The following is a 22,808-nucleotide window of genomic DNA, read 5'->3' as shown; positions in this document are numbered from 1 at the left end:
CCCTCGATGACACTAGACCCCACAGGTTAAGGGCTCAGTGCCACAAGACTCCTACCACCCTACTTCAGATGCCACTTGCAAGTCCAGGTTATCACCTGTTCTTCTGACCAATCAGCTGTAGATGGGGGTTCCCACAACCCCTCCTGGGTTCCATTAATTGGCAAGAGCAGCTCACAGAACTCAGGGAAACATTCCACTTACTGGATTGCCTGTTTATTATAAAGGATACAATTCAGGGATAGCGGTTGGAGGAGATGCACAGGACAAACTGTGGGGGAAGGGTACGGAGCATCCCCACATATTCAGGTGCTCAACAATGGGAAGCTCTGCAAACCTGTCTCTTTGGGGTTTTATGGAGGCCTCATTACATAAGTGTATTGATCAGATCATTGGCCTTTGGTGTTGACTCAGCCTTCAGCCGCTCCCCTTCCAGAGGTCAGGGTGAGATCAGATCAAACCCAGTGGTCCCTGAGGGAGTCTTCCTTCATCTGCAGGTGAACTTGAAGGAGCAGGGGCAGCTGAGATGCCGGGATGAATTCATCGTGTGCTGTGGAAGAAAGAAGTATCTGAGGCATGTCTTCCTTTTTGATGACCTCATCTTGTTTAGCAAGACCAGAAAGGTGGAGGGAGGCTACGACATCTACACATACAAGCAATCCTTCAAGGTAATGCACCTGCCTGTGCCTCACGCCTCTGGCATCAGGCCAGACCCCTGCAGATGAACAGAGACCATGTGATATTTGTTCTTTCCTGTGGTTCTTCGGCTGAATTTTGAAAACCTCAAACTCCAAAAGCATCAAGGCTTTCCATCTTCCAGCTCAGAAGCTGGAAAACAATTTCTTCTCAGTCACCTCATTTTGGATTTTGATAAAAGCGAACACCAGAGAGGCCCTCCCTTTGGTGTGAGGCTCTGGGAGTAAAGAGCTTCTGGGGCTCCTGGGAGGAGCCCACACCCATAACCCCTTACCTGCCAGCACCGAGGAACACATAGCAGTGTGGCAGTTGTGTGACCCCATCCAGTGTATGACAGCCTGAGGGCACCACAGAACCTTTGGTTTAGCCCTCATTTCTCCAGCAGGGAAACTGAGGCCCCAAGGGGGGCCAGTGTGGAAAGGGTGGAAATGATCTGCCTTGTCTCATGCTAGACCCTGGCTTGGCCTCATCCACACCATTTGGTGTCTGGGTGAAGGGGCCTCTAGCGCTGAGGCACTGGGGTCAAAATGTCAGCCCAAAAGAGGTCAGTTGTTCAGAGAGCATCTGTCTGGTTCCCTCCCATTATGTGACTGCAGATGGCTGACATCGGGATGACAGAGACCGTCGGGGACAGTGGTGTGAGGTTTGAGATCTGGTTCCGCCGCCGCCGGAAATCCCAGGAGTCCTACATTCTCCAGGCGAGCTCTCCCGAGGTCAAGACCCTGTGGACTGACATGATCGGGAAGATCCTGTGGCGGCAGGCTCTGAGGAACAGAGGTGGGCAAGAGGGCGCAAGGCCAGTGCCATGTCAGGGGGCCCACCGTCCAACAGGCCCAGGCCTGGTAGCCTCTGGGAGGCCCTCAGTCAGCACCATCACCAGGAAATGCATGGATCTGTCCCATCAGCCCACAAACACGTATTTCTCCTTAAGACAAATACGGCAGGACCCCTGCCCCCACACTGCAGCGCTTCTAGAGGAAGGGCTCAGGCTCAGGCTCTCTGACCCCTTAGGCCCATGGGGGTCAGTGGTCTGCCCTTCCCTGCCTTGCTTGTCAAGGCCTCCCAACTGAATGCTGGGCTGATGGCCACTCCTCCATTAGGCACCTTGTCCCTCCTGCTGAGACCCCTACCCAAGTTTCTTCCTCCTTGCTGTCACCCTTTTGGTCCCCCCTCTGCCTCAATTTAGTCACCGGGGCACCTCTGTCTACACCGACAAGGTGGCCATTATAAGTGCCATCTTCATAGCGACCCTCAAGCTGGCCTTCCCATAGCAGCTTGTACTCCCAGGCCTGAGAAACCCTAAGGGCTCTAATGGCCAAATGGCCAAACTTGGCCACCTGTCCCCTCAGTGGCTGTACACTGGCCAGAGCCTCAACCTATCACAAAGATGCCCCACAGCCCCCCACTGCTGCCTCCTTTGAAGCATAGACCACCCCTGCACATGTGTGAACACATATGCACACGTGTGCACATATGCACGTGCTCACGCCACACAAGGCAGCTCTGCTCAGGGTGTACAGTGGCGCCTTGGTCCCCTTGGAATGGATCCAGCCCTGTAAAGAGTTGGAGGCCCTGTGGCCAGTTCCCCAATCCCCTCCCCATTCTCCTCTGTTCCCTGCCCCTCCTTCTTCATCCTCCTACCTACTATAATTATTATCTTACTTTCCTTTTTTTTAGTTTTACCATGTAATTCATTCTTAGAATTATCCTTAGATCTAAGGATCACCTTATCCTTAGATCTCCTCTCAGTACTCAGAGACACACAGACACCTGTCAGTGTGTCCTTCTCATGTCGTATACTTCCTGGAGGCCTCTGTCCCTGACTCCACACTGGACCTACTCATCTCCCTTCACCAGTAGACAGGGACCCCTTCCTTCTCTACCCACTTGGATACCCGGTTTATGGCCCCATGTCCTCTGAGAGACGCCACTGTGAGGCCAGACCAGGTGCACGTGCCAGACTGGGAGCCCTGGCACCTCGGCCCCCAAGCATCATTCTGGGGAGCAGGGCCTGGCTCTGACAGTTTCAGATGCAGAGCACCATCAAGAGTGGTATTAAACCCAAGGAGTTGCTTGGAAAAGTGTTTACATTTTCTATTTCAGAACTCAGAATGCAAGAAATGGTATCTATAGGGTTAGGCAGCAAACCATTACTGGACATCAAGCCCAGCGACGCAGCCATAAGTGATCGGGCTGTCAATTACATCATGAACGGAACAGGTAAGGTGGCCACTGCCCTCTCCTCACTCTGCTCCTCCAACTGAGACCCAGGTCCCAGAGCCCCAGGGGCAGCACTCAGCACAGTGGACTGACTGCAGGCAGGGCAGCCTGGTCATCCCAGAAGGCCCTGTCTGGTTCTTGCATCTAGGCTGCACTTCCGGAGCAGAGGCCAGAACAACTTGCTTTCTGTCCCCTTCCAGAGTCCAGAACCCCAGCGTCCATAGCTGTGCCCTCCCGGAACCGTACCACCCCCTTCAAGAGACCGCACTCCACCATCTCCGACAGCAGCACCTCCTCCTCCAGCAGCCAGTCCTCTGCCACCCTGCACGTGTCCACCAGTCAAGCCCACTGTCCCTGGCCATATGATGTCCACACCTGCATCGAGGAGGACGAGCTGGAGCAGGAGATGGGGAGCCAGACTCCGCTACGTGAGTGCACTTGTGCGCTGCGGCCACGTGCGCTCTAGCCACTGACAGCTGATGTGGGTGGGGGCCAGTTTAGGTGTTCTTTTGTTTCAGTTGATTTTATATACTGTCAACGTTTTCAAACAAATTAGAAGCTTTCTTTTATTAAACAAAAAACAAAAATCTTCTACTTCCACCCAAGACAGTGTAACAGGGAACAGATTAGAACAAATAAGCCAAATAAATAAATAGACAAAACAAAACCAGATGAAATATATGAAGTGAAATACTTCAAAACACAGGACGTCTGACACAGAGCGCAGTGACCCTGAGAGGTGGGAGGACGATGTGAGCCCTGTGACTGCCCTGGCTGCTGCCTGAGAGTCCTGGGACAGGTGTGTGGGCCCCTGAGTGGAGGAGACCAAGGTGGCGGGGCTCACAGGACAGAGTAGGAGAGGCCTGTGCAGTGAGGGGCCTTGGGGGTCTGACAGATGGGTCCCCTCCAGAATCCAGCAAAGTGCTGGTCAGTACAGCGTGTGAGGAGCCCCCAAAGCCGGGGAGCCCCTGAAAGGATAAGAGAACACTTTCCGCAGTCACCTGGGCACCTGTTCCCACCAGCCGGATGGGACACTTGTGACTCAAGGGGTGCTAGGTGAGTCCTTGGAAAGGCCTTCCTCAGGAGGAGGGAGCATTCTGCTGAACACTGCCCCCAACCCACCCACCAGATCGCTAAGCAAGACCTAACTACACCCCAGGACAAAGCTCATGGGAATTATAGACTCACAAAAGGTCAACTCACATTATGTGACATCCGGTCAGAGCAACAGGTAAACAAAGAAGTAGAAAACATAAACCAGAATGAGAATAATCAATCACGCAAAACCATCCCGAAGCCGACATGAATGTCAGAATTGTTAGCTGTGGCCTTCAGACCATTGTTATAACCATCCTTGGTGTCTAAAAATTTAAACAATCACGTGGAAGATATGAAAGCACCAAGACTGAACATACAGGGGCAGAAACTGCAATATCTGAGATGAAAACGACATGAGATGAGGAGACAGGAGAAAATGTAAGACGTGTCAGGAGAAAGTACCCAAAATGAAACACAGAATCGGAAAGAAGCACATCAGTGAGCTGTCAGGCAACAAAGTGCACTAACTATTTGTGAACTGAGTAATATCACTTGAAGGTAAATTGTGATCCATTAGATTATAAACCCCAAACAGCCTCTAAAATAAAACAGACAGAGCTGATACATCAACAAAGGAGACCCTATTAAATTGTAAGAAAATATTTCAAAGAGCGTGAGAAAGAGGAAGAGGGAACAAAAAAACAGAGGGCTGGCTGGTCTGAGGTGGACCCAGTGCTTGTGTGTCAGTGACCACACTGAACATATATGAGCAGCTTTGGGGGAGTGACATGCATGTCCTCTCTGGCTGGGGTGTATGCACGTGTGACCTCATGGTGTATACACATGTCCAAAGTTGTCCATGTGAACTGGAGAGGTATGCAGTTTGTTGTGTCTCTCACACCCAGTAATGCTGTATTTGGCACACTCCTCCCCGTGGAGGAATGGATGTCAGGGGAATTCACCGATGCTGGTTCTCTTGGCATTTTCTGCGTGTGATGTGAGGACCACGGGTTTCAGATGTCCTCAGATCAGTGAGGTCTCTCAGAGAAACCTATCCCACAGCCCACATGTGGCCCATCCTTAGCCCAGATGTGGCCCATCCTTGGGCCACACTGCTTGGGACAAGCGCCCTCCCAAGTCCAAAATATGTCATTGCCAATAAGACAACATCTGAGGGCTTTGCAACGGACACCAAGGCATCTCTGTGCCCAGTGGAAGGTGTTGTGTGCGAAACCTACTTGGGAGCCCAGGTGGCCAGGTGCTGCACACCTGTCAGAACAGGCAGCAGCCATCGTGGGACAGGCCACTGGAGCACAATGGGGACATGCTATATTGCCATCCCAGAGTACGTGCATTCCCCTGGATGCATACTTCGGGCTCCAAGACCGCAGGTAACTGGCATCTGGTCTGAAGCAGCCTCCAGTCAAGGCCACATCTGGGGAACAGGAGCCTGGATGTGAGGACAAGGTGGAAGTGTATGTGTTGAGGGCTCAGGTTGGCCGTCCTCAGCTCAGTGCCCAAATGGCACTTGAAATCCCTGCAGAGGAGCACAGGGGAAAACCACTGCCCGCTCACATAACACTGGCCTAGAGCACAGATCCAGATGTGGGGAGTGACCCCAAGCCTGGACCCAGTGGCTTTGGCTAGGTCTGGGTTTGGGGCGATACAGGAGAGCCCGACAGTCCTGCAGGGGAGATGGGGGTGGGGCAGGGGGTCAGGCCTCATCAGTCCTGTTCTAGCTTGTTGTTTAAAGCAGGCAGCCCTTCTCTGGTCTCGGTTTCTGCTTCCCCTTTGACTTGCATGTCCAGTGGTCACAGAGATGCCCAGCATGAGCTGGAGGCCTCCTGCTGGTGGAGAGGTTGCCTGAGTGCTTCCCACCCTCGTCTTCTGGCTACATTGGCTCTACTCTGATTTCTGAAAAGCAGGTCAAGAAACACTGGTCCATTTGCCCATGAGCATACATGGTTGCCTACCTTCCAGCCAGACTGTCCTGTTCTGACCCAGCCCTCACAGGCTGTTAGAAACCTGCACATGGAGCAGGAAACAGCCCTTGGTGACAGCATCTGGGGCCCCCAGCTGTGGAAGGGGGCAGCCCTCACCCTGATGAACCAGCCCTAACTCAGCTCCTCTTCTCAGGGACTGAGAGCTCCGAGTCTTCCCAGTGCGTGTCGGCGGACAGCAGCCCTGGCCAACCCAGGCTATCACAGCCCTTCCCCCCAGGACTGTTCTCTGATGAGGGCCCCCAGGGAACATCTCCCACCCTTCTCCAGAGGGACCCTCAGCCACAGATCGATGGAGGCCAGTTCACCACAACTGTGAGTGCCCCCTTTTCTGAGACCCCAGGCGAGAGGCTCAGGTGCTGAGGGGGTAGTTAGCAACTGCTCAAGTGATGCTGGGTTGCCTGGGACCGCAAGGGCCCCCCCCCCCCCAGATCATTCTGCATACAAATCTGCTCCCCATCCATACCCCAATACAGCACACCTGGCAGGCATGCTGGAGTGAAATCAAAGGCCTGGCTCCATCCCTGGGCAGTTTCAAATCACTTAGCAGTCACTCAACAATGGAGCTTTAGGGCCTTCTCACTGCCTAGACTTTGCCGGCCACATGGAAGCCTGACCTATACTGTCTGGCATTTACTGGTTTCAGGCTCAGCAGTGCCCCCACTCAAGGCCCTCTCAGTCCTGGGTGAAGGACGGCTGATAGTCAGCAGAGTCAGTTTCCAAAGAGCCCAGTAAGGAGAAAGCTGGAACCACAGGAGGTAGGGTTGAGGGTCAGCAGCTCTGCCTAGAGTCCAGCCCCTCCTGGGATATTCATAGGACCCCCAGTTTTGCTCTTCTGACTAGCAAATCAGTGTTCCCCAGAACTGATGCAAATGTGTGTTTTCACCTGTGGAGGATGTCTGGGGCCCAGCCTGTTTTAGGGGGAGGCCCAAGACATTGCCCTGGATGTACACACACAGACATCATCCCTGAAAGTGGGGGACTGAAGTGGCCAAGGAGGGGTGCCCATCAGACAGGAAACAAGGAGATCTTTTCCTCAGAATGTGGCCAGGCCTGTGAGTTTGGCAGACTTCACCTATCCCAGGTCACAAATGTCACTCTGCAAACACATCTCCAATTCTGGAGGATGCCCTCAGTCCACCTCCTGGCAGCATCAGAAGGGAAGGTTTAGTGTTAAGGGTGTGCTGAGCTGAGAGGGCACAAGGCTTCAGTCGTCATGACGTCATGACGAATGATGCTGCTTCTATAGTGATGGCCCCTCCTACCCCTCCGTCTTGTCAGAACAAAACCCGTCATGTCTTAGGCTTCTGGACAGCACTTTGAGTGGCAGGCAAAACACTCTGTAGGTAACAGGCTTTCTTAGCTTCCCCAGTACACCAGGGGTTCTCTCGTCCACTGTAACCCCTAAGGCGCTGGGCACACTGCCACCACCCAGGCTGCCACCACCCAGGCCTGATTGTGTCTGCCTGTTGCAGATGCTTCCAAATTGCGATGGCTCAGCTGGGATTAACAGCACTGTGTGTGGGGGGGGGTTGCTTTGGCCAGGCAGGGCTGTTCCCCTGCTCTTCTGCCTCCCTGACTGAACTCCCTGGGGGATTCGCAGCCTAAGGTCCCTGGTAACAGGCATATTCAAGAGGCCAGTGTCCGGCCATTTCTGAGAGCTCAGGCCTTTCTCTGACAGGAGGTCCAGGCCCCTCTGCCCCTGTGCAGTTAGTCACTCCCCAGAGGCCAGGCCAAAGCACTGGAGACCATTTCCATCCACCCCTGAAAACGGGGCCTCCCTGACACCCACTCCCACCTGCCTGTGCCCTACGGCTGGAGCTTGGCCAGTGATTGTCCTCAGATGAGGCTGTGTTTTAGCCAGTGCTGCCACTCCTGCTGCCCAGGACTCTGTGCGGGCATTCCCGTGCACGCTTCAAATGCAAGTAGCATCAGGCACATGGTGCTGGGTGGGGGCTGCACCTTGGGTGGGAGCCATAGTACACTCATCAGGGTGAGGCCTCGGTGGAAGGTTCCTTGGGTGTGAAGCCACGTCCTCCACAGAGATCGCAAGGTCTGGACATTCTCAGCGGGCTGTGGGAGAGGCACAAAGGAGCTCCAGGAGACATCTTGGCTCGAGTTCCATGCTCAGAATCAAGAAGAATCCCCCTGCCCACCAACTCCCGCCATCCCTACCGTCTCCTGAGCCTTTCTGCACTGATTGCCTTCAATGCGTGTGTAGGTCCCAGAGCTAATTACAAATCTACACATACTTGTGGATCCCTTGTACCTATAAAATAGACTTTTTTCTACAAACCACATGTGAAATTAGTGATTTCAGTTCACATGACTGGCTGCTAGTGAGACACACACACACACACACACACACACACACACACACACACACACACACACACACACACACACACACACACACACACACACACACACACTCAGTTCCAGGATCAGAACAGCAAACACAGACCTGACTGACACATTTCAGGGCCAGAACCCTTTCCCCCAAGGATGCCCTGTGATGCTGAGTGCTTCCAGGGGTCACTCCTGTCCATGCCCAGACCTGCCAGCTTACAGACTAGCACCGCACCTGCCACAAGGGAAGTTGGCCTCACAGAGGCTCTTGTTTTTGATGTCCTGTCCTTATCCAGACCCAAGTGCTTCTTAGAAAGGATGTATGTCCATGAGCCAAGAATGCCTTTTGGGGTGTGAGGACCCCTGCAGAGCCTCACAGACAAGGACTCTGCACTGTGACAGACCTGGGGGCTGAGGGGCCGGTGGGGGGAGGCCAGGGCATGTGACTAACAGGGTCATTCTTTTGACAGCTCTGAGACCTGGACAGGATGTGGCTTTCCAGTGAGAACCCCAGGGGGTGCACCGAGGAGCCTCAGCCCAGACCTGTGCATGGAGTCTGGGGATGAAACACCAGCTGGGGCTGCTGACGTGCCCAGCCCCCAGCCACGGACTACTCGGGCGACTCACCACATGCCCCTTGAGGCCTGAAGTCATCCCCATTACTGCCCCACCACCACCACCACCTCGGCATGGCCAGGCCTCCTTCCATCCTTCCTTGTACAGCTCCTTCTCCAGCTCCTTCCAGCACGGACACCCCGTGTGGCCCAGCTTCTCCCACCATGGTGGGAGCACACAGACCCTCGGTCCCGTGCAGGGGCCCAGACATCCTCAGGCCTCCGAGCAGGGTGAGCCCTCTGGGACTGTGCTTCCCCACCTTCCAGGCAGCTTGGCCGTGGGGAATGGTCCCCAGGTGGGGCCCCATGGAAGTGCATCCCAGACGCAGGGCAAGTATAATGGGAATTTCAGTTCTGTTTCCTTTTTGACAAGTTGTATGTAGTCAGAGGAGTGGTACTCAAGTTAGGCTCGGGCCACGGTCACCCCTGTGAGCTTGGGTCAAGGCTACACCTGCTTCCCAGGTAGGCGCCAGGTTGGGGCAGAGGCACAGCAGCTGGGCCTGATGCTCTGAGGAGCTAGTGCTGGGAGGTCCTGCCAGTGTGGACCTTGCCCAAGAGGACCACCATTACCAGATGAGCTGAATCAGAAGCAGGGAGAGCCGGGGAGATGCCAGACCTGTAATGAACTTCATGCTGCAGGCATCTCCCCTCTTCCCCGCCCCCCAAGACCAGGACAGTGGCAGCGGTGGTGGCAGGAGCCACCTCTGTGATCTGCCAGCTGTGTAAACTGTTTTGTTACTTTAGTGCTGACTTGTCCCCTACTTGAGGAACAGAAATAAATCGGACATGTTTCTACCACATGGTGGCGTGTCTCTGTAAGGGCTGTTGGGTCCAAGGACATCTGCATATGTCACCTGCGTCACCAGGGAACCCAGCTCCTGTGAGGGAGGGGATGTGGCTGGGACAGCAAGGCCTCACTCTGGGGTCCACATCCACACTGAACACCCTCTGGCCATGTCAGGCGAAGCCCCGCTGCCTTGCACGCACACCTCACCTGCCCAACTGTGGTGGGCTCCACCCTGGGAGCTGAGATGCCGTGAGGCTCGTCGGGGACAACTGCCTGGCAGGACTCTGAGGGAGGGCCCACACTCATGACCGCACCCCTCCGCACATTCTTTCCTCCCTTTTCCTCCACTGCCTTTCTCTGCCTCTCTCCCTTCTCTTGCTCTTTCTCTCTCTAGCTCTGTCCCAGCTGTGGTCCTCCCAGACCAGTGCTTGTCCAGGTGGCCTGTGAGCTAACTGCCCCAGCCCTGTCCCAGTGGATGGTGATTGTGTGTGTGTGTGTGTGTGTTGGGGGGGGTGGGGGTGTTAGTTATTTAATCATCATTTAACAGCAATCAATGCCCAGGGTGGGTGTGTGGGTGTGTATGTGTGTTGAGGGGTGGAGGTGTTAGTTATTTAATCATCATTTAACAGCAATCAATGCCCAGGGGTGTGTGTGTGTGTGTGTGTGTGTGTGTGTGTGTGTGTTGGGGGGTGGGGGTGTTAGTTATTTAATCATCATTTAACAGCAATCAATGCCCAGGGTGTGTGTGTGTGTGTGTGTGTGTGTGTTGGGGGGTGGGGGTGTTAGTTATTTAATGATCATTTAACAGCAATCAATGCCCGGGTGTGTGTGTGTGTGTGTGTGTGTGTGTGTGTGTGTGTGTGTGTTGGGGGTGTTAGTTATTTAATGATCATTTAACAGCAATCAATGCCCAGGCTCTGCAGGGAGGAAATATTTCTCCACCCACCTTAGTAACAAAAGACAGATTAATGAGAGAAAAGCAAACAGATTCATCTAACCTACATTTCAGGTGACATAGAGCCCTCACAGGAAATGAAGACCCAACATGGATAAGCCCAAGCATTTCTCTACTAAGTTGCACAAAGATGCAGTCGTGGAAAAGTAAAGGAAGACGATTTACTTCATGAGGTCTGTGTGCTCCAAATTCTGTGGCTGACCTCCATCCCCCCTGGGGCAGGGAGGGTGACTTTCATACAGAGCTGTAACTTCTGCTTTCAGGAAGAAACGGGGAGGTCAGTGGTCCTGCTGTTGTTCAAGTGCCTTTAGTTCAAAATATTCCTGCCAAAGTGGCATATTTGGAACATTGTGTTCTGCCACCCTTCAGAATGAATAGCTGAACACCTGTTTGGGAGGCATCACAGCTCCCAGGACCTCTGATCCAGCCTGCTGGGTCTTGTGGTCACTGATAAGGACACTGCAGGTGGCTGGATGGTGTGGGGGGGGCGGGGGGGCGGGGTGCGTCAAGCCCTACCTCTTCCTGCTGCTCTCAGGCCCACAAGGAACCACCTGCACGGGTGAAGCAGGCTCGATAGCTCATGGAGTTGGCATTATTTGTCTTGTCTTGAAATCAGGAACAGTTATCAGAGATGCCTACCCCCATTCTCGTTACCAAGGGTGGACTCCAGCCCCCAGAGGCTGACTGTTCTCTGCTCCTATGATGGTAGGACAGACTCAGAGCTGGGACTGACATGCTCCACCCAAGGAGGCCTCCCCAGGACCAGCTTACTGCAGCTCCCAAGCATAGGCCACTCCTGCAGTGGGCATGGGTGGCCCTTTTCAGGGGCCCAGGCCCCCCTGAGCTAAGCACTCAGCTCTGCGTTTACCAGCCGAGCTCCACTAAGACATGCCAGCCACTGCCAGACACCTCGCCCAGAGCCAAACAGGCACCCAGGACCAAAATAACGATCAGATGACCACAGGACTGGCTGGCCAGCCACCTCCCTCCCCAAGGCAAACTGCTCACAGCAGCTGTAGTTAAAAATAGGGGAGGAGGGCATACACGTGTCTTTGGGAGTATCACAAGGGGAGAGCACTGTCCTGTCTTTGCCACCACAGGCAGGCATGATGAAGTCACTACGCTTTGCTTCTGCTGAGGCCCTGGTGTCCCACCCCCATGTGGCCCTGCAGAGCCTGGACAGTGTGGCCCACAACCTCTACCCACTCCTGTTCAAAGCCAGCTACTTGCTGGAGCGGGTGGAGGTGATCCGGGTACTGCTGGAGCGTTGGCCGCTGGAGGAGCTCCGGCTGGGTGCCCTGCTGGGGCCAAGCACAGACCACGCTGATGACCTGCGGGACCGAGCCTGCAGGGCCTGCCTGGAGGCCTGCGTGAGAGGCCTGGCAGACCATGTGCTCCAGGGCAGGAGCCAGCAGCGGCTGCGGTTGGCAGATCTCACAGGAGTCAGAGATGTGCAGGTGCAGCAGTGCCCCTGTGGGAGGGCGCTGGGCAGGTGGGGCCGAACCGAGCTCCTGGCCAGGACCTGCTGTGAGCTGCAGGCGGGTCACCATGCAGCCTGGCCTCCCATCAAGGTTCTGGCTGATATCTTTGTCACTGAGGGAAACTTCCAGGCGGTGGTGCAGGCCCTGGGGCCGACAGGCCCCGCCCCACTGCACGTGCACTGCCTCTCCTTCCGGGCAGACAGCCTAGACCCCAGCCAGCTCTTGCAGGTGCTGCATCTGGCCAGGCCAGGTGAGCTGCGCAGGCTGCAGGTGGTACACAACGTGCGGCTGCACGCCGGCCACGTGCAGCAGCTGCTGGCCCAGGTGCGCTTCCCCCTGCTGGCCTCACTCACCCTGCCTGCCAAGGCCTTCGACAGGCCCCCTGCCTGCACCTCAGCTGCAGAGGATGAGGACCCCCTCTTCACCTCCATTGCCTGGGAGCTCAGCCAGATGACCCAGCTTACTGAGCTGAGTGTAGCTTTTTCCACACTGACAGGGAAGATCCAGAAACTGCTCGGGTGAGTCTGGGGTGACCAGAGGGAGGCCGCAGGGTGGGTACAGTCTCTGCTCAGAGCCCCTCACCTGGGTCAGGCCAACATGGGGCCATCTTGGAGGCTAAACTAAAGATGCGCCAAGGACCGGATAATGCGACCTTATGATTTACAAGAGGCTCAAAGCAGCAGGAGGGGCCAGACTAGAGAAGGCAGGGGGTGTATCACTAGGGACTTTTCAGTCAGTAAGCAGAAGAGCAAATTCGTCGTCGGCAGCCGTCCGCCTCGAGAGACGATGGTGTAGCTTCTTAAGAGTCTATCTGCACCGCCGAGAATGGCTGTGCAGTCCGACTCGGGAGTGACACGGTATCTGTCTCCTCCCGTGTTGAATCGACATCTTGCGATGACGCTGGAGTGTCCTCTCCAGTGAAGCTGAAGCTACAGAGCCTGGGCAGGGTGATATGGAGGGTCTGCTGTTGCCCATGCAGCAGTCCCCCCCTCTCTTCGCAGCTGAAGGGTCCAAGGGAAAGACAGAGTCAATACAGCTTGGCTTCAGGTGTGCCGCAGGAGTTGCCGGTGTTTACTACAACGTCAAACCGCCTTAGGGACTCCGGCTCCGGATTTTCTGTCGGGGTTTACTCCCTTAGCCTTTCCCCTGAAGAGGTATGCCGCAAGGCAGCGGAGGTTTTTTGGAGTCAGAGTTTTCCTTCTCTGATGTGCCCTGACTGGAAGATCGAACCAGCGACACTTAGCTCGCAGGCCGACGCTCAATCCACTGAGCCAAACCAGCCAGGGCCTAGAAGAGCAAATTACAGATTAGCAAATTAACAACATGGAAGTAGCTATGTAATGTTGTGTTAATTACTTGCTATTGTAAGAAACTACCCCAACACTGGGCTGAACACATGAGCTTACCTCAAGGTTGCCTCGGCTGTTGGTGGGCTGCACTCTCCTTGAAGACTTGGCAGGGTGGTAAGTGGGGGATCTGCTTCCAACCTGGCTGTGCGCAGGTGGCCTGGGCTTTGTGCCACATGGGCTCGTCATAAGCCTCTGGCTGCTCATCTGAGAGCCAGAGTGCCCAGTGGGGAGGCTGTGCTTGTAACCTCCCCTCGAGAGCATGTCCTCACTTCTGTATTATCACGTTGGTTAGAAGCCAGTCGCCACACAAGGGTGTGAGCACCAGGAGGGCTGTCGGGTCACCTTGGCGGTCATCTGCAATGAATATACTTATACAAGTGTATAGAAAATTGAACTTCTTATTCTTGAGCCAGGAAGTGTGAAGGTTTTTTTCCTAGTTTAGGGAGCCCTTGGCTTACAGGTCTTTCTCTTTTACACAAAGGTAACCCAGAAGCCGCCAGCCCAGATGGCCTGGAGGCCACACTCCCTCTCCTCCCCTACAGGCACCCTGACTCCCCATCCATGCTCTTCCATCCCAGGTCTGCCGGTGGAGAAAGGAGGGCTCCCTCCTGTCCCCCACAGGACTGCAATCTCCCGACAGAGCAAAGGGTGGCCACTGAGCTCTCGCACAAGTAAAACTGATGGGTGGCTGGCTCTGTGGGACCTTTAGGACAGTCCTGCATTTGACTGGCCTGTATCCTCAACCCAGATGTGCCTTTGTGCTGGGGTGGTGTGTTCCACAGCCAGAAGGACCCATCACAAGCCTGGCCGGGCTATCTTGTTAACACAATCCCTGAAATGCTTTCCCATGCCCGGCACACTCTCACCCTCCCACGCATGGAGCCTGTGCTCTGTGGCATATTTCCGTGGGGCTGGCTGCTGACAGTTCATCTAGGGCTCTTGGGAGGTCAGGCATGGAGTGCATCAGGGAAGGCATACTCCTGAGGTCACCTTTGAGAATGAGGAACAGCCTGAGAGGGGACCACAGGTACAAAAGGCCCAAGTTGGGGATATGACGGGGCCAGGGGTCAGCAGGGAGAGGGCAGTATGAGGATGGGGCAGGGAAAAGGAGAAAATGAGGGGAGGGCTTCAGCTCTGAAAGTTCTGAGCAAGAAGGTGGCATCATCTGTTCGTATTTACAAGGGTCACCCTGACCTCTTTGGCCCCCAGAGCACACCTGGATGGAGGAGCGAGGAGACCCGTGTAGGAAGTGTCAGGTCCCCAAGACCAGCTAGGCTTGGTGATTCCTAGGACTCAGCGTACAATCGTCCTCACAGCTGTGATTTATTATAGAAAAAGGATACAGCACAATCCACAGAGAGAAAAGCATGTGGGAGGAGGTGGTGTGGGGGTGGAGCTCAGGCAGGAGCACCAAGGTCGTCTCCCGGTGGCGTCCTTGGACACGCTTGGTCCCTCAGCACCGTGTAATGCCATCTACCAGGGAGTTCATTAGACACCCATGCCCAGGGTGTTTTCTGAGCACTGGTAGGTGGGCTCCATACCCCAGAAGGAAGCACAGGTTTGGTATGAACCATGTTGTTTGTTCAAACAATCTAGGGCCAGGAACCACCCATCAGTTGAGTAGGGGAGCCCTCCCCAAATCCAAGCCCCAGATGCAGGCCTCCAATGTCAGTAGTGAGGCTGCTCAGTTGACCCTTTTTTCAAATAGAAGGTCCTCCCAAGTCCAGATAAAGAAGGACTGGGGCTAAGATCATCTGTGAGCAAGGCAGGTGGTGAGCAGAGCTCAGCCCTGGACTTGATGTGAGGGAGAATTGATTGAATTTCCAGGTGGATGGATGTAGCATGAGAGAAATGGGAAGAGAAGCCTTCACTCACGGAGCCAAGCAAGGATGCAGAGAGCACACTGTGGGGTAGACAGCAGGTACTTGTGGTGCAGGGTCCTGGGTAGACACCAGGTGCTCAGTGCATACACAGTACAGGTGCAGGAGGTGGGGGGAGAGCACCTCCAGCAGGAGGATGGGCAGGGATAGAGAACATGACCCAGTTCATCCTCCTGTGACACCAGGCTCAGGTCCAGTGACCAGGGTGCAGGTAGACCAAGAATGTGCATCTCCCCTAGCACCCTGGGGTGTGTGCTGTTCCTGACTTTGAGGACCATAGGCCAAAGCAGGGTCACACCCCGGCTGTGTGTTTATTGATGTGAGGCCACCTACATCACAAAGGGAGGACCTTTAGGTCCCAGGCAATGCTAAACCTGGAATAGATGTCTCCAAGGCCCTTCCCAGCCCTAAAACTGGCTTTTGCTCTTGAATGAAACCTGGGTGTTTCATTCCCTGCCAGTTCACATGCATCTCACTGCCCCACAATAAGCTTGTGACCAGACATTCTCTAAAGGGACCACTGAGGTCACTTCTCTACACTCAACCCCCAAAGAGTGTTGACAAAACAGATTTATCCTCTTAGGAGCTGTGGACAAGGGCAGACCTGCCTTTGGCAAAGTTAACTCTTCACTACCCGCAGCCACACCACTGTCTCGAGGATGCAGTTCTGCCTTTTTGACCCCAAAGCAGCCACAGGCAGTACATAGATGAATGAGTGAGGCTGTGTCCCAATAATGCTTAATTCGTGACCACTAAAATGTGAATTTCATATAACTTTCCCATGTCACAAACTATTCTTCTTTTGATTTGTTCAACTATTTTGAAATGTCAGAACCATTTTAGCTCTCAGGCTGAACGACATCAGGCGGCTGGTGGATTTGGCCCTCCAGTCGTGGGCTGCTGACCCCTGAGACAGAATTCACCTAATTGCCCCGAGAGCTCCTCTCCGGGACCCCCTTTCACTTCTGCTGTTTTCCACCCTGCCCTGCAGCCCCCTGAGAACCCCACTGAGAGCGCTGGACCTGGCCAACTGCTCCCTGAACCATGCGGACATGGCCTTCTTGGCAGACTGCACCCATGCCGCCCACCTGGAGGTGCTGGACCTCAGTGGGCACAGCCTGGTCCACCTTTTCCCTTCCACCTTCTTCAGGCTGCTGGGCCGGGCCGCCCAGACACTGCGGGTCCTCACCCTGGAGGAGTGCAACATTGAGGACCGCCACGTAAGCACGCTGATCCTGGCCCTGAGCCCCTGCCACCAGCTCCAGGAGCTCCGCTTCCTGGGGAACCCGCTGTCTGCCTCTGCCCTGCGGCGCCTCTTCGAGGCGCTCTGTGAGCTCCCCAGGCTGTGGTGGGTGGAGTTCCCAGTGCCCAAGGACTGCTACCCTGAGGGTGCCGCCTACCCGCAGGATGAGCTGGCCATGTCCAGATTTGACCAGCAGAAATACAACATGATTGCCGAGGACCTGCGTGGGGTGCTGCTGCGGGCTGGCCGGGACGACATCCAGGTCTCCACACCAGTTTTTGGAAGTTTTGACCCAGATATTCAAGAAACAAGCAACGAACTTGGAACTTTCTTGCTGCAAGCTTTCAAAACTGCCCTAGAAAACTTTTCCAGGGCACTGAAACAAATGGAGTAGTCCTGGCAGCAGGCCACAGCAGGCCTCGCACTACAGCCCCGGCTCGGCAGCGTGGGCTGAGCGTTTGTGCCCTCAACACCGCCACCCAAAGCATTTCTCAGTCGAAGTAGTATGTGGTATCTGTTAGGCGCTATAGGAGAGGAAGCCATGCCTTCCAGTAGATGTGACATGAGGACCACCTTAGTGTCAAAGCACAGAGGGCGTGCTGGAGTGGACAATGCCCCGGGATCGGCAGAAGTCACCATCACAATGGCGGGCAAAAAGCAGCACCAGGGGACCGAGAGCAGCTGTCCTGGTCGTGGTGTGTCCTGGGCCGCATGTGAGGTGCAGGCTGGTAGTGGTAGCCAAGAGGCGGTGCGGGGAGCAGGACCTCATGCAGGCTGGTATGAGGGGGTAAGAAATGAGAGAAAATGTCATGGAACAGATGTCAGAAAACAGCCAACTGGGAAAAGAGTGAAAGTGAAGAGCATGGGAGCCACATGCTGCCCCACTCCTGGTTGTTTGGAGTGCTGACGCTTACAAGTGCCGTCTGTTTGAATATTTGCAAAGGCCAGTCTAGCACGGCCCATGGGCTTTGGTTATTAATGGCTTCCATCCACTTTTGAGGGGGCGAGCAGTGCTCGGGCTCTGCTGCTGGCTGAGTCTGAGAGCACAAGGATGGGGAAACAAAGGGCCTCCTGGGAGGGCGGAGTGTGAAGGGCGTCTGTCCCTGCAGGGAAACCACAGTGCCTGCAATGACCCCACCCTCTGCTGCCCCCTTAGACTCTGAGGCCACGGGCAGGGTTCTCTGCTCTGATCCGGGGGAGCTGCTCTGCCTGGCACTCAAGGGGAGGACATGGGTAGACTTGGTTTCCACCCAGCTCTGATTGGTGCAAAGGTGACTACTAGGATGACTAAATGCAAAGAAAACGTTAGTGTGCCTTATTCAGATGTGACTTTAATTTCAGTGTAATTCAGAAGTTTTAAAGGAACCTAAAGAAAATAAAACATTTTCTCAAACAGAAGCTAGTACTTGATCTGACTAAACCTTCCTCACACCCCCAGCCATCCCAATGCCCCATGAGTGTTTGCCCTCTGGTCCAACTCCCTGATGCCCTCACCCCGGGTGTGACCCTACCCTGGTGCTCCCACAGCTCTCCCCAGGTGTGTCCCCACCCAGGTACTCCTGCCCTCCCCCCCACAGGTGTGTTTCATGCCTTTCTCCCACAAAGGAGTGGGCCCCTGGGATTGGGTCTCCAGAGTGACAGCCATCTAAGGGATCTGCTGGCTGGGGGAGACTAACCTTCCTTCCACTGAGTGGGCAGAAGGGGGAGGGAAGAGGAGACTTGGAGCTCTCCATGCTAATCAGATCTGTTCTCTGCTTACCCACTGCGCGCCTTGGATCTATCATGCTGGTGGTCTCTGGAAACCTATTTCAGACACATGGAGTTTACTATTCTAAGAAGCTCTTGGAAAGAGTAGGCATGGTAACATTTTAAAATGATTTGATTCTAACTGTGCAGAGCAGAGTAGCTTCCAATATTTGTGGAATTCTCTTGATGACAGACTTGGCTTCTGGGTGCTAGCCAGGTGGGACCCCAACACGTATATGGCTGAGACTGGCAGCCATGGTACAGAAGGGGCCAGGGGTGCTGTGGTGACCTGGGACCTGTGATTTGGCACACAGATGTCCGCTGGTGGCAAATGTCCCTGTGCTCTGGGGTCCCCGGGGCAAAACCATTGTTATGAAACCCAAGAGACTGGGAGGCTCAGTGGAGCCACTGTGGAGCCCCTATAGCAGCCTGAGCAGGACCGGTGCCTCCACACAGTCCTGGTGCCCGCAATTAACTCGTTCCTGTGGGCTTGCTCAGCCCTGACCCAGAGTGTGCCACTTCCGGCCACAAAGGATTTTCACTGCACCTGCCCAGCCTGTGACTTGTGGCTCAATATGGCAGCAGCTGTGACAGGTTTCTGCCAGGGTCCAGGAGCAGATGTAGCCCCCACACAAAAGCAAACTGTGGGCATGAGGAAATGCACTCAGAAATGTCTAATCATTGTGCTGTACACCTGAAACTAATAAAATATTATATTAGACTGTAATAGAAAAATAAATTTAAAAAGAAAACGTACTCATTACTGGGGGCCAGACAGGTAACTCAGATGAAGACACGATGGGCCCACCATGATGGACACGGTGGGACCATCACCCTAAACACTGTGGGAACTACTGTGATGGACACTGAGGGATAATACAGGGACATGGGGACACCACCGGTGCTGCCCCTACATTCTTTGTAGGGGATTAAGCATTTTTCTTCCTCCTGGAGTTCAGCACTGCTTCCTGTTCACCATCCTGGCCAAGAGAGGGCGCAGAATCATCCTACCTTCACAACTCTTGTGCCTGATGGTTCATCCCAATTACATGCTCAGCTCGTGGGCAGCTATTATTTTTCTCCATTTAAAACCATTTCAGTTCAATAATGTTCCACCATAATCTCACTTTATCCAGAAATCTTTTGGTACATCTGTGAAGCCATCATATGCCACTGCACTATGTAACATTTCAAGCCTAATAACATCAATTTTAAAAAGATACATGGCATCAAATTTATACTCAGTTAAGTTTGTTGATGGAAGATAGCCATGCCATGAAAATACAATGTGGCTTAAATCATTTTTCTGTAGAAAACTTGTCTTACTAATCTTATAATCTAAATAGGTTTGATTTAACTGAACTTATTTATCTAGCTGATGAAGGAGGCAAGGGTCAGAACATGCTTGACATTAGAAAACAGGGTGAAGATGAACAATTCTCCTTGAAAATCATTCACCTACTAAATGGCTGGGTGTGTTTTCCTCATTTTATTTATTTTTTATTTTTTTAAATTATATTTTATTGATTATGCTATTACAGGTGTCCCAATTTTTACCCTTTGGCCCCATCCACACAGCACTGCCCCCGCCTCAGGCAATCCCTACACCATTGTTCATGTCCATGAGTCACGCGTGTAAGTCCTTTGGCTACTCCATTCCTATACTGTATTTTACATCCCCATGGCTATTCCGTAACTACCAATTTGTACTTCTTAATCCACTCACCTCTTCACGCATTCCTCCATATCACCCTCTCATCTGGCAACCATCAAAACACTCTCTGCATCCATGATCCTCTCTCTGTTCTTTGCTTAGTTTGTTTTTTAGATTCAATTGTTGATAGATATGTATTTGTTGCCATTTTATTGTTCATAGTTTTAATTTTCTTTTTCTTAAGTCACTTTAACAAATTTCATATAGTAATGGTTTGGTGATGATAAACTCCTTTAGTTTTTTCTTGTCTGGGAAGCTCTATATCTGCCCTTCCATTCTAAATGATAGCTTTGCTGGGTAGCACAATCATGGCTGTAGGTCCCTGCTTTTCATGACTTTGAATATTTCTTGCCAATCCCTTCTAGCCTGCAAAGTTTCTTTTGAGAAATCAGCTGACAGTCATATGGAAACTCCCCTATAGGTAACTAACTGTTTTTCTCTTGCTGCTTTTAAGATTCTCTCTTTATCGGTAAACTTTGGCATTTTAATTATGATCTGTCTTGGAGTGGGCCCCTTTGCATCCATCTTGTTTGGGACTCTGTGCTTCCTGGACTTGCATGTCTATTTCCTTCACCAAATTAGGGAAGTTTTCTTTCATTATTTTTTCAAATAGATTTCCAATTTCTTGCTCTTTCTCTTCTCCTCCTGGCACCCTTGTGATGCAAACGTTGGATCCCTTGGAGTTGTCCCAGAGACTGCTTACACTAGCCTTGTTATTTTTGTGTGTTCTTTTTTCTTCTTGTTGATCTGTTTGGTTGTTTTTTTCTTATGTTCCAAATCATTGATTTGTTCTCAGCTTCATCCACTCTACTGTTGTTTCCCTGTAAATTGTTCTTTAATTAGTGTATCCTTCATTTTTTATGTTGTTGAAGTCCTCACTAAGTTTTTTGAGCTTCTTATAACCAGTGTTTTGAGCTCTGTATCTGATAAGATTGCTTATCTCTATTTTGTTTAGTTCTTTTTTCTGGATTTTTTATCTGTTCAGCCTCCTTGTGTTTGTTTCTATGTATTTGGTAGAGCTGCTATGACTCCCTGTCTTGGTAGCATTGCCTAATGTAGTAGGTGTCCTGTAGGGTCCAGTGATACAGCCTCCTCTATTACTCATGCTGGGTACTTGAGATGTGCCCTTTGTGTGGGCTGAGTACACCCTCCTGTTGTAGTTGAGCCTTGATTACTGTTGGCTAGTCAACAGGAGGAATTTATCCAGGCCAGTCAGCCGCAAGGATTGGCTGTGACCACTGACCATCAATCTTGCCCTCTGTGGGGGATCAGCTGTGCAGGGGCAGGGTAGTGGTGCTCTGACATGGTCTGAAGTTGTCCACTGCATGTGCAGGCTCTGGGGTTTCCTGGGTGGTGCAGGCCAAGGTCAGCCTCCTCTGTGTTTTGCCTGGGGCCACCCTGCCTGAGCTATAAAGTAATCTGAGATGCCTGCTATTTGTGCTAGGCTTGGAGATTCCCAGGTGAAGCCAAGCTGGTTGTTGCTAGTGCTGGACCTGGGGCCCCTTAGCAAGAGGTATGGGGGATTGGGGGCTCACTGAAGCTGGCTGTAGCTTGTTTGTGGGGATTTAGGAAGTTGTGAAGCCTGAACTAAGACCAGCCATTCACATGGAAAAGCAGGTTGGGTGGGCCTGTAAGTTGGTCGGGATAGAATCTCTGGGGATCTCCAGGGCAGGGCAAACAGTGCTTGCCAGGTTGATGGAGTCTCATATGGCACCCGCATGCCAGCTCTGTGGCTCTGTGGGGAGAGGGTTCAGAAGAGGGAAAATGGCCCACCTTTCTGTCTGGAGAAGGCTGCCCCAGTCCTTGCTTTGATGCCAGACACTTCACTTTCTCCCTGTATGCCACTGGTGCCCTTCGAGCTGCTACTCCAGTGCTGGAGCTCAAAAGGAGGGAGTCTGATTAAGTCTGTGTGTGGACTCTTTTAAGAGGAACTACTTGGAACTCTAGAAGTTTCTTCCACTGACTCAATCTCCACTGGTTTTTGCAGCCAGAAGTTATGGGGGCTTATTTCCTGGCACTGGAACCCTGGGCTGGGGGCCCTGGTGTGAGGCTGGGACTCCTTGCTCCCAGAATATCCCTCCCAAATTTTTATCCACCACACCTGGATGTGGGACCAGCCCATTCCACATCTCTGCCCCTCCTTCCAGTCTGAGTGGGTGTGGTTTCTTTAATTCCAGTTGTCAAACATTCATTCAACTTGATATCTAATGGTTCTGAGAGATGGTTGTTCTATATCTTTGTTGTAATTTTGATGTGCCTGTGCAAGGAGGCAAGCTGTGTATGCCACCATCTTGACTGAAGTCCCTATTTTTCATTTTAAAGACATAAACCAAGTGAAAAGCATTAAGTAGTTTACCCAAGGACATGTGACAAATCAGTTGCATAACAGGAACTGTAATATGCACCAGATTTAACTGAAGAAATCACTTACTCAGATCAGTGATGGCAATCTAGCAGAAAGACATTCTAAAGCTTTAAAGAAAGCTTTGGACCACGGTAAGCAGAGCCCAGGAGCTCTGGGAAGAGCCAGGGCAAAGGACCTGAATTCATTTTAGGGAACTTGCTGAGGCAGCTTCCTCATCTCTAAAATGGTTCTGAAGATTTTAACAACATATGAGCATAAATTATGTAAGATTCAGTGTGCAGTACGTATCCCACAAAAAGTAGCTTTAATGATTATACCCTATAATTAAACTGAAGTTTTTTTATAAGCTTAATTTTTTCAATAATATGTCTTAT

General features: G+C 52.7%; 2 protein-coding genes across 2 annotated transcripts in view; both read left to right on the top strand.

Annotated features, from left to right (window-relative positions):
• Positions 1 to 8,939, top strand: part of PLEKHG4B (pleckstrin homology and RhoGEF domain containing G4B) — a 57,122-nt gene extending 48,183 nt beyond the window's left edge. Inside the window, exons 17-22 of the mRNA XM_090279314.1 lie at positions 495 to 665; positions 1,290 to 1,470; positions 2,797 to 2,913; positions 3,114 to 3,341; positions 6,088 to 6,266; positions 8,771 to 8,939. Of these exons, the coding sequence (XP_090135440.1) occupies positions 495 to 665; positions 1,290 to 1,470; positions 2,797 to 2,913; positions 3,114 to 3,341; positions 6,088 to 6,266; positions 8,771 to 8,776 (882 nt within the window). The 3' untranslated portion in view covers positions 8,777 to 8,939. The remainder of the gene's footprint in view (positions 1 to 494; positions 666 to 1,289; positions 1,471 to 2,796; positions 2,914 to 3,113; positions 3,342 to 6,087; positions 6,267 to 8,770) is intronic.
• Positions 8,940 to 11,708: 2,769 nt separating this feature from the next.
• On the top strand, positions 11,709 to 17,997 carry LRRC14B (leucine rich repeat containing 14B). The gene is made up of 2 exons (XM_090276284.1): positions 11,709 to 12,655; positions 16,358 to 17,997. Exons 1-2 carry the CDS (start codon positions 11,763 to 11,765, stop codon positions 17,001 to 17,003), a joined length of 1,539 nt encoding a protein of 512 aa, XP_090132410.1. The 5' UTR covers positions 11,709 to 11,762; the 3' UTR covers positions 17,004 to 17,997.
• Positions 17,998 to 22,808: the final 4,811 nt, after the last annotated feature.

This window comes from Furipterus horrens, unplaced genomic scaffold (assembly GCF_987537825.1).
Source record: "Furipterus horrens unplaced genomic scaffold, mFurHor1.1.pri manual_scaffold_5, whole genome shotgun sequence".
Taxonomy (NCBI): domain Eukaryota; kingdom Metazoa; phylum Chordata; class Mammalia; order Chiroptera; family Furipteridae; genus Furipterus; species Furipterus horrens.
This window is presented reverse-complemented; position numbering and strand designations above follow the sequence as displayed.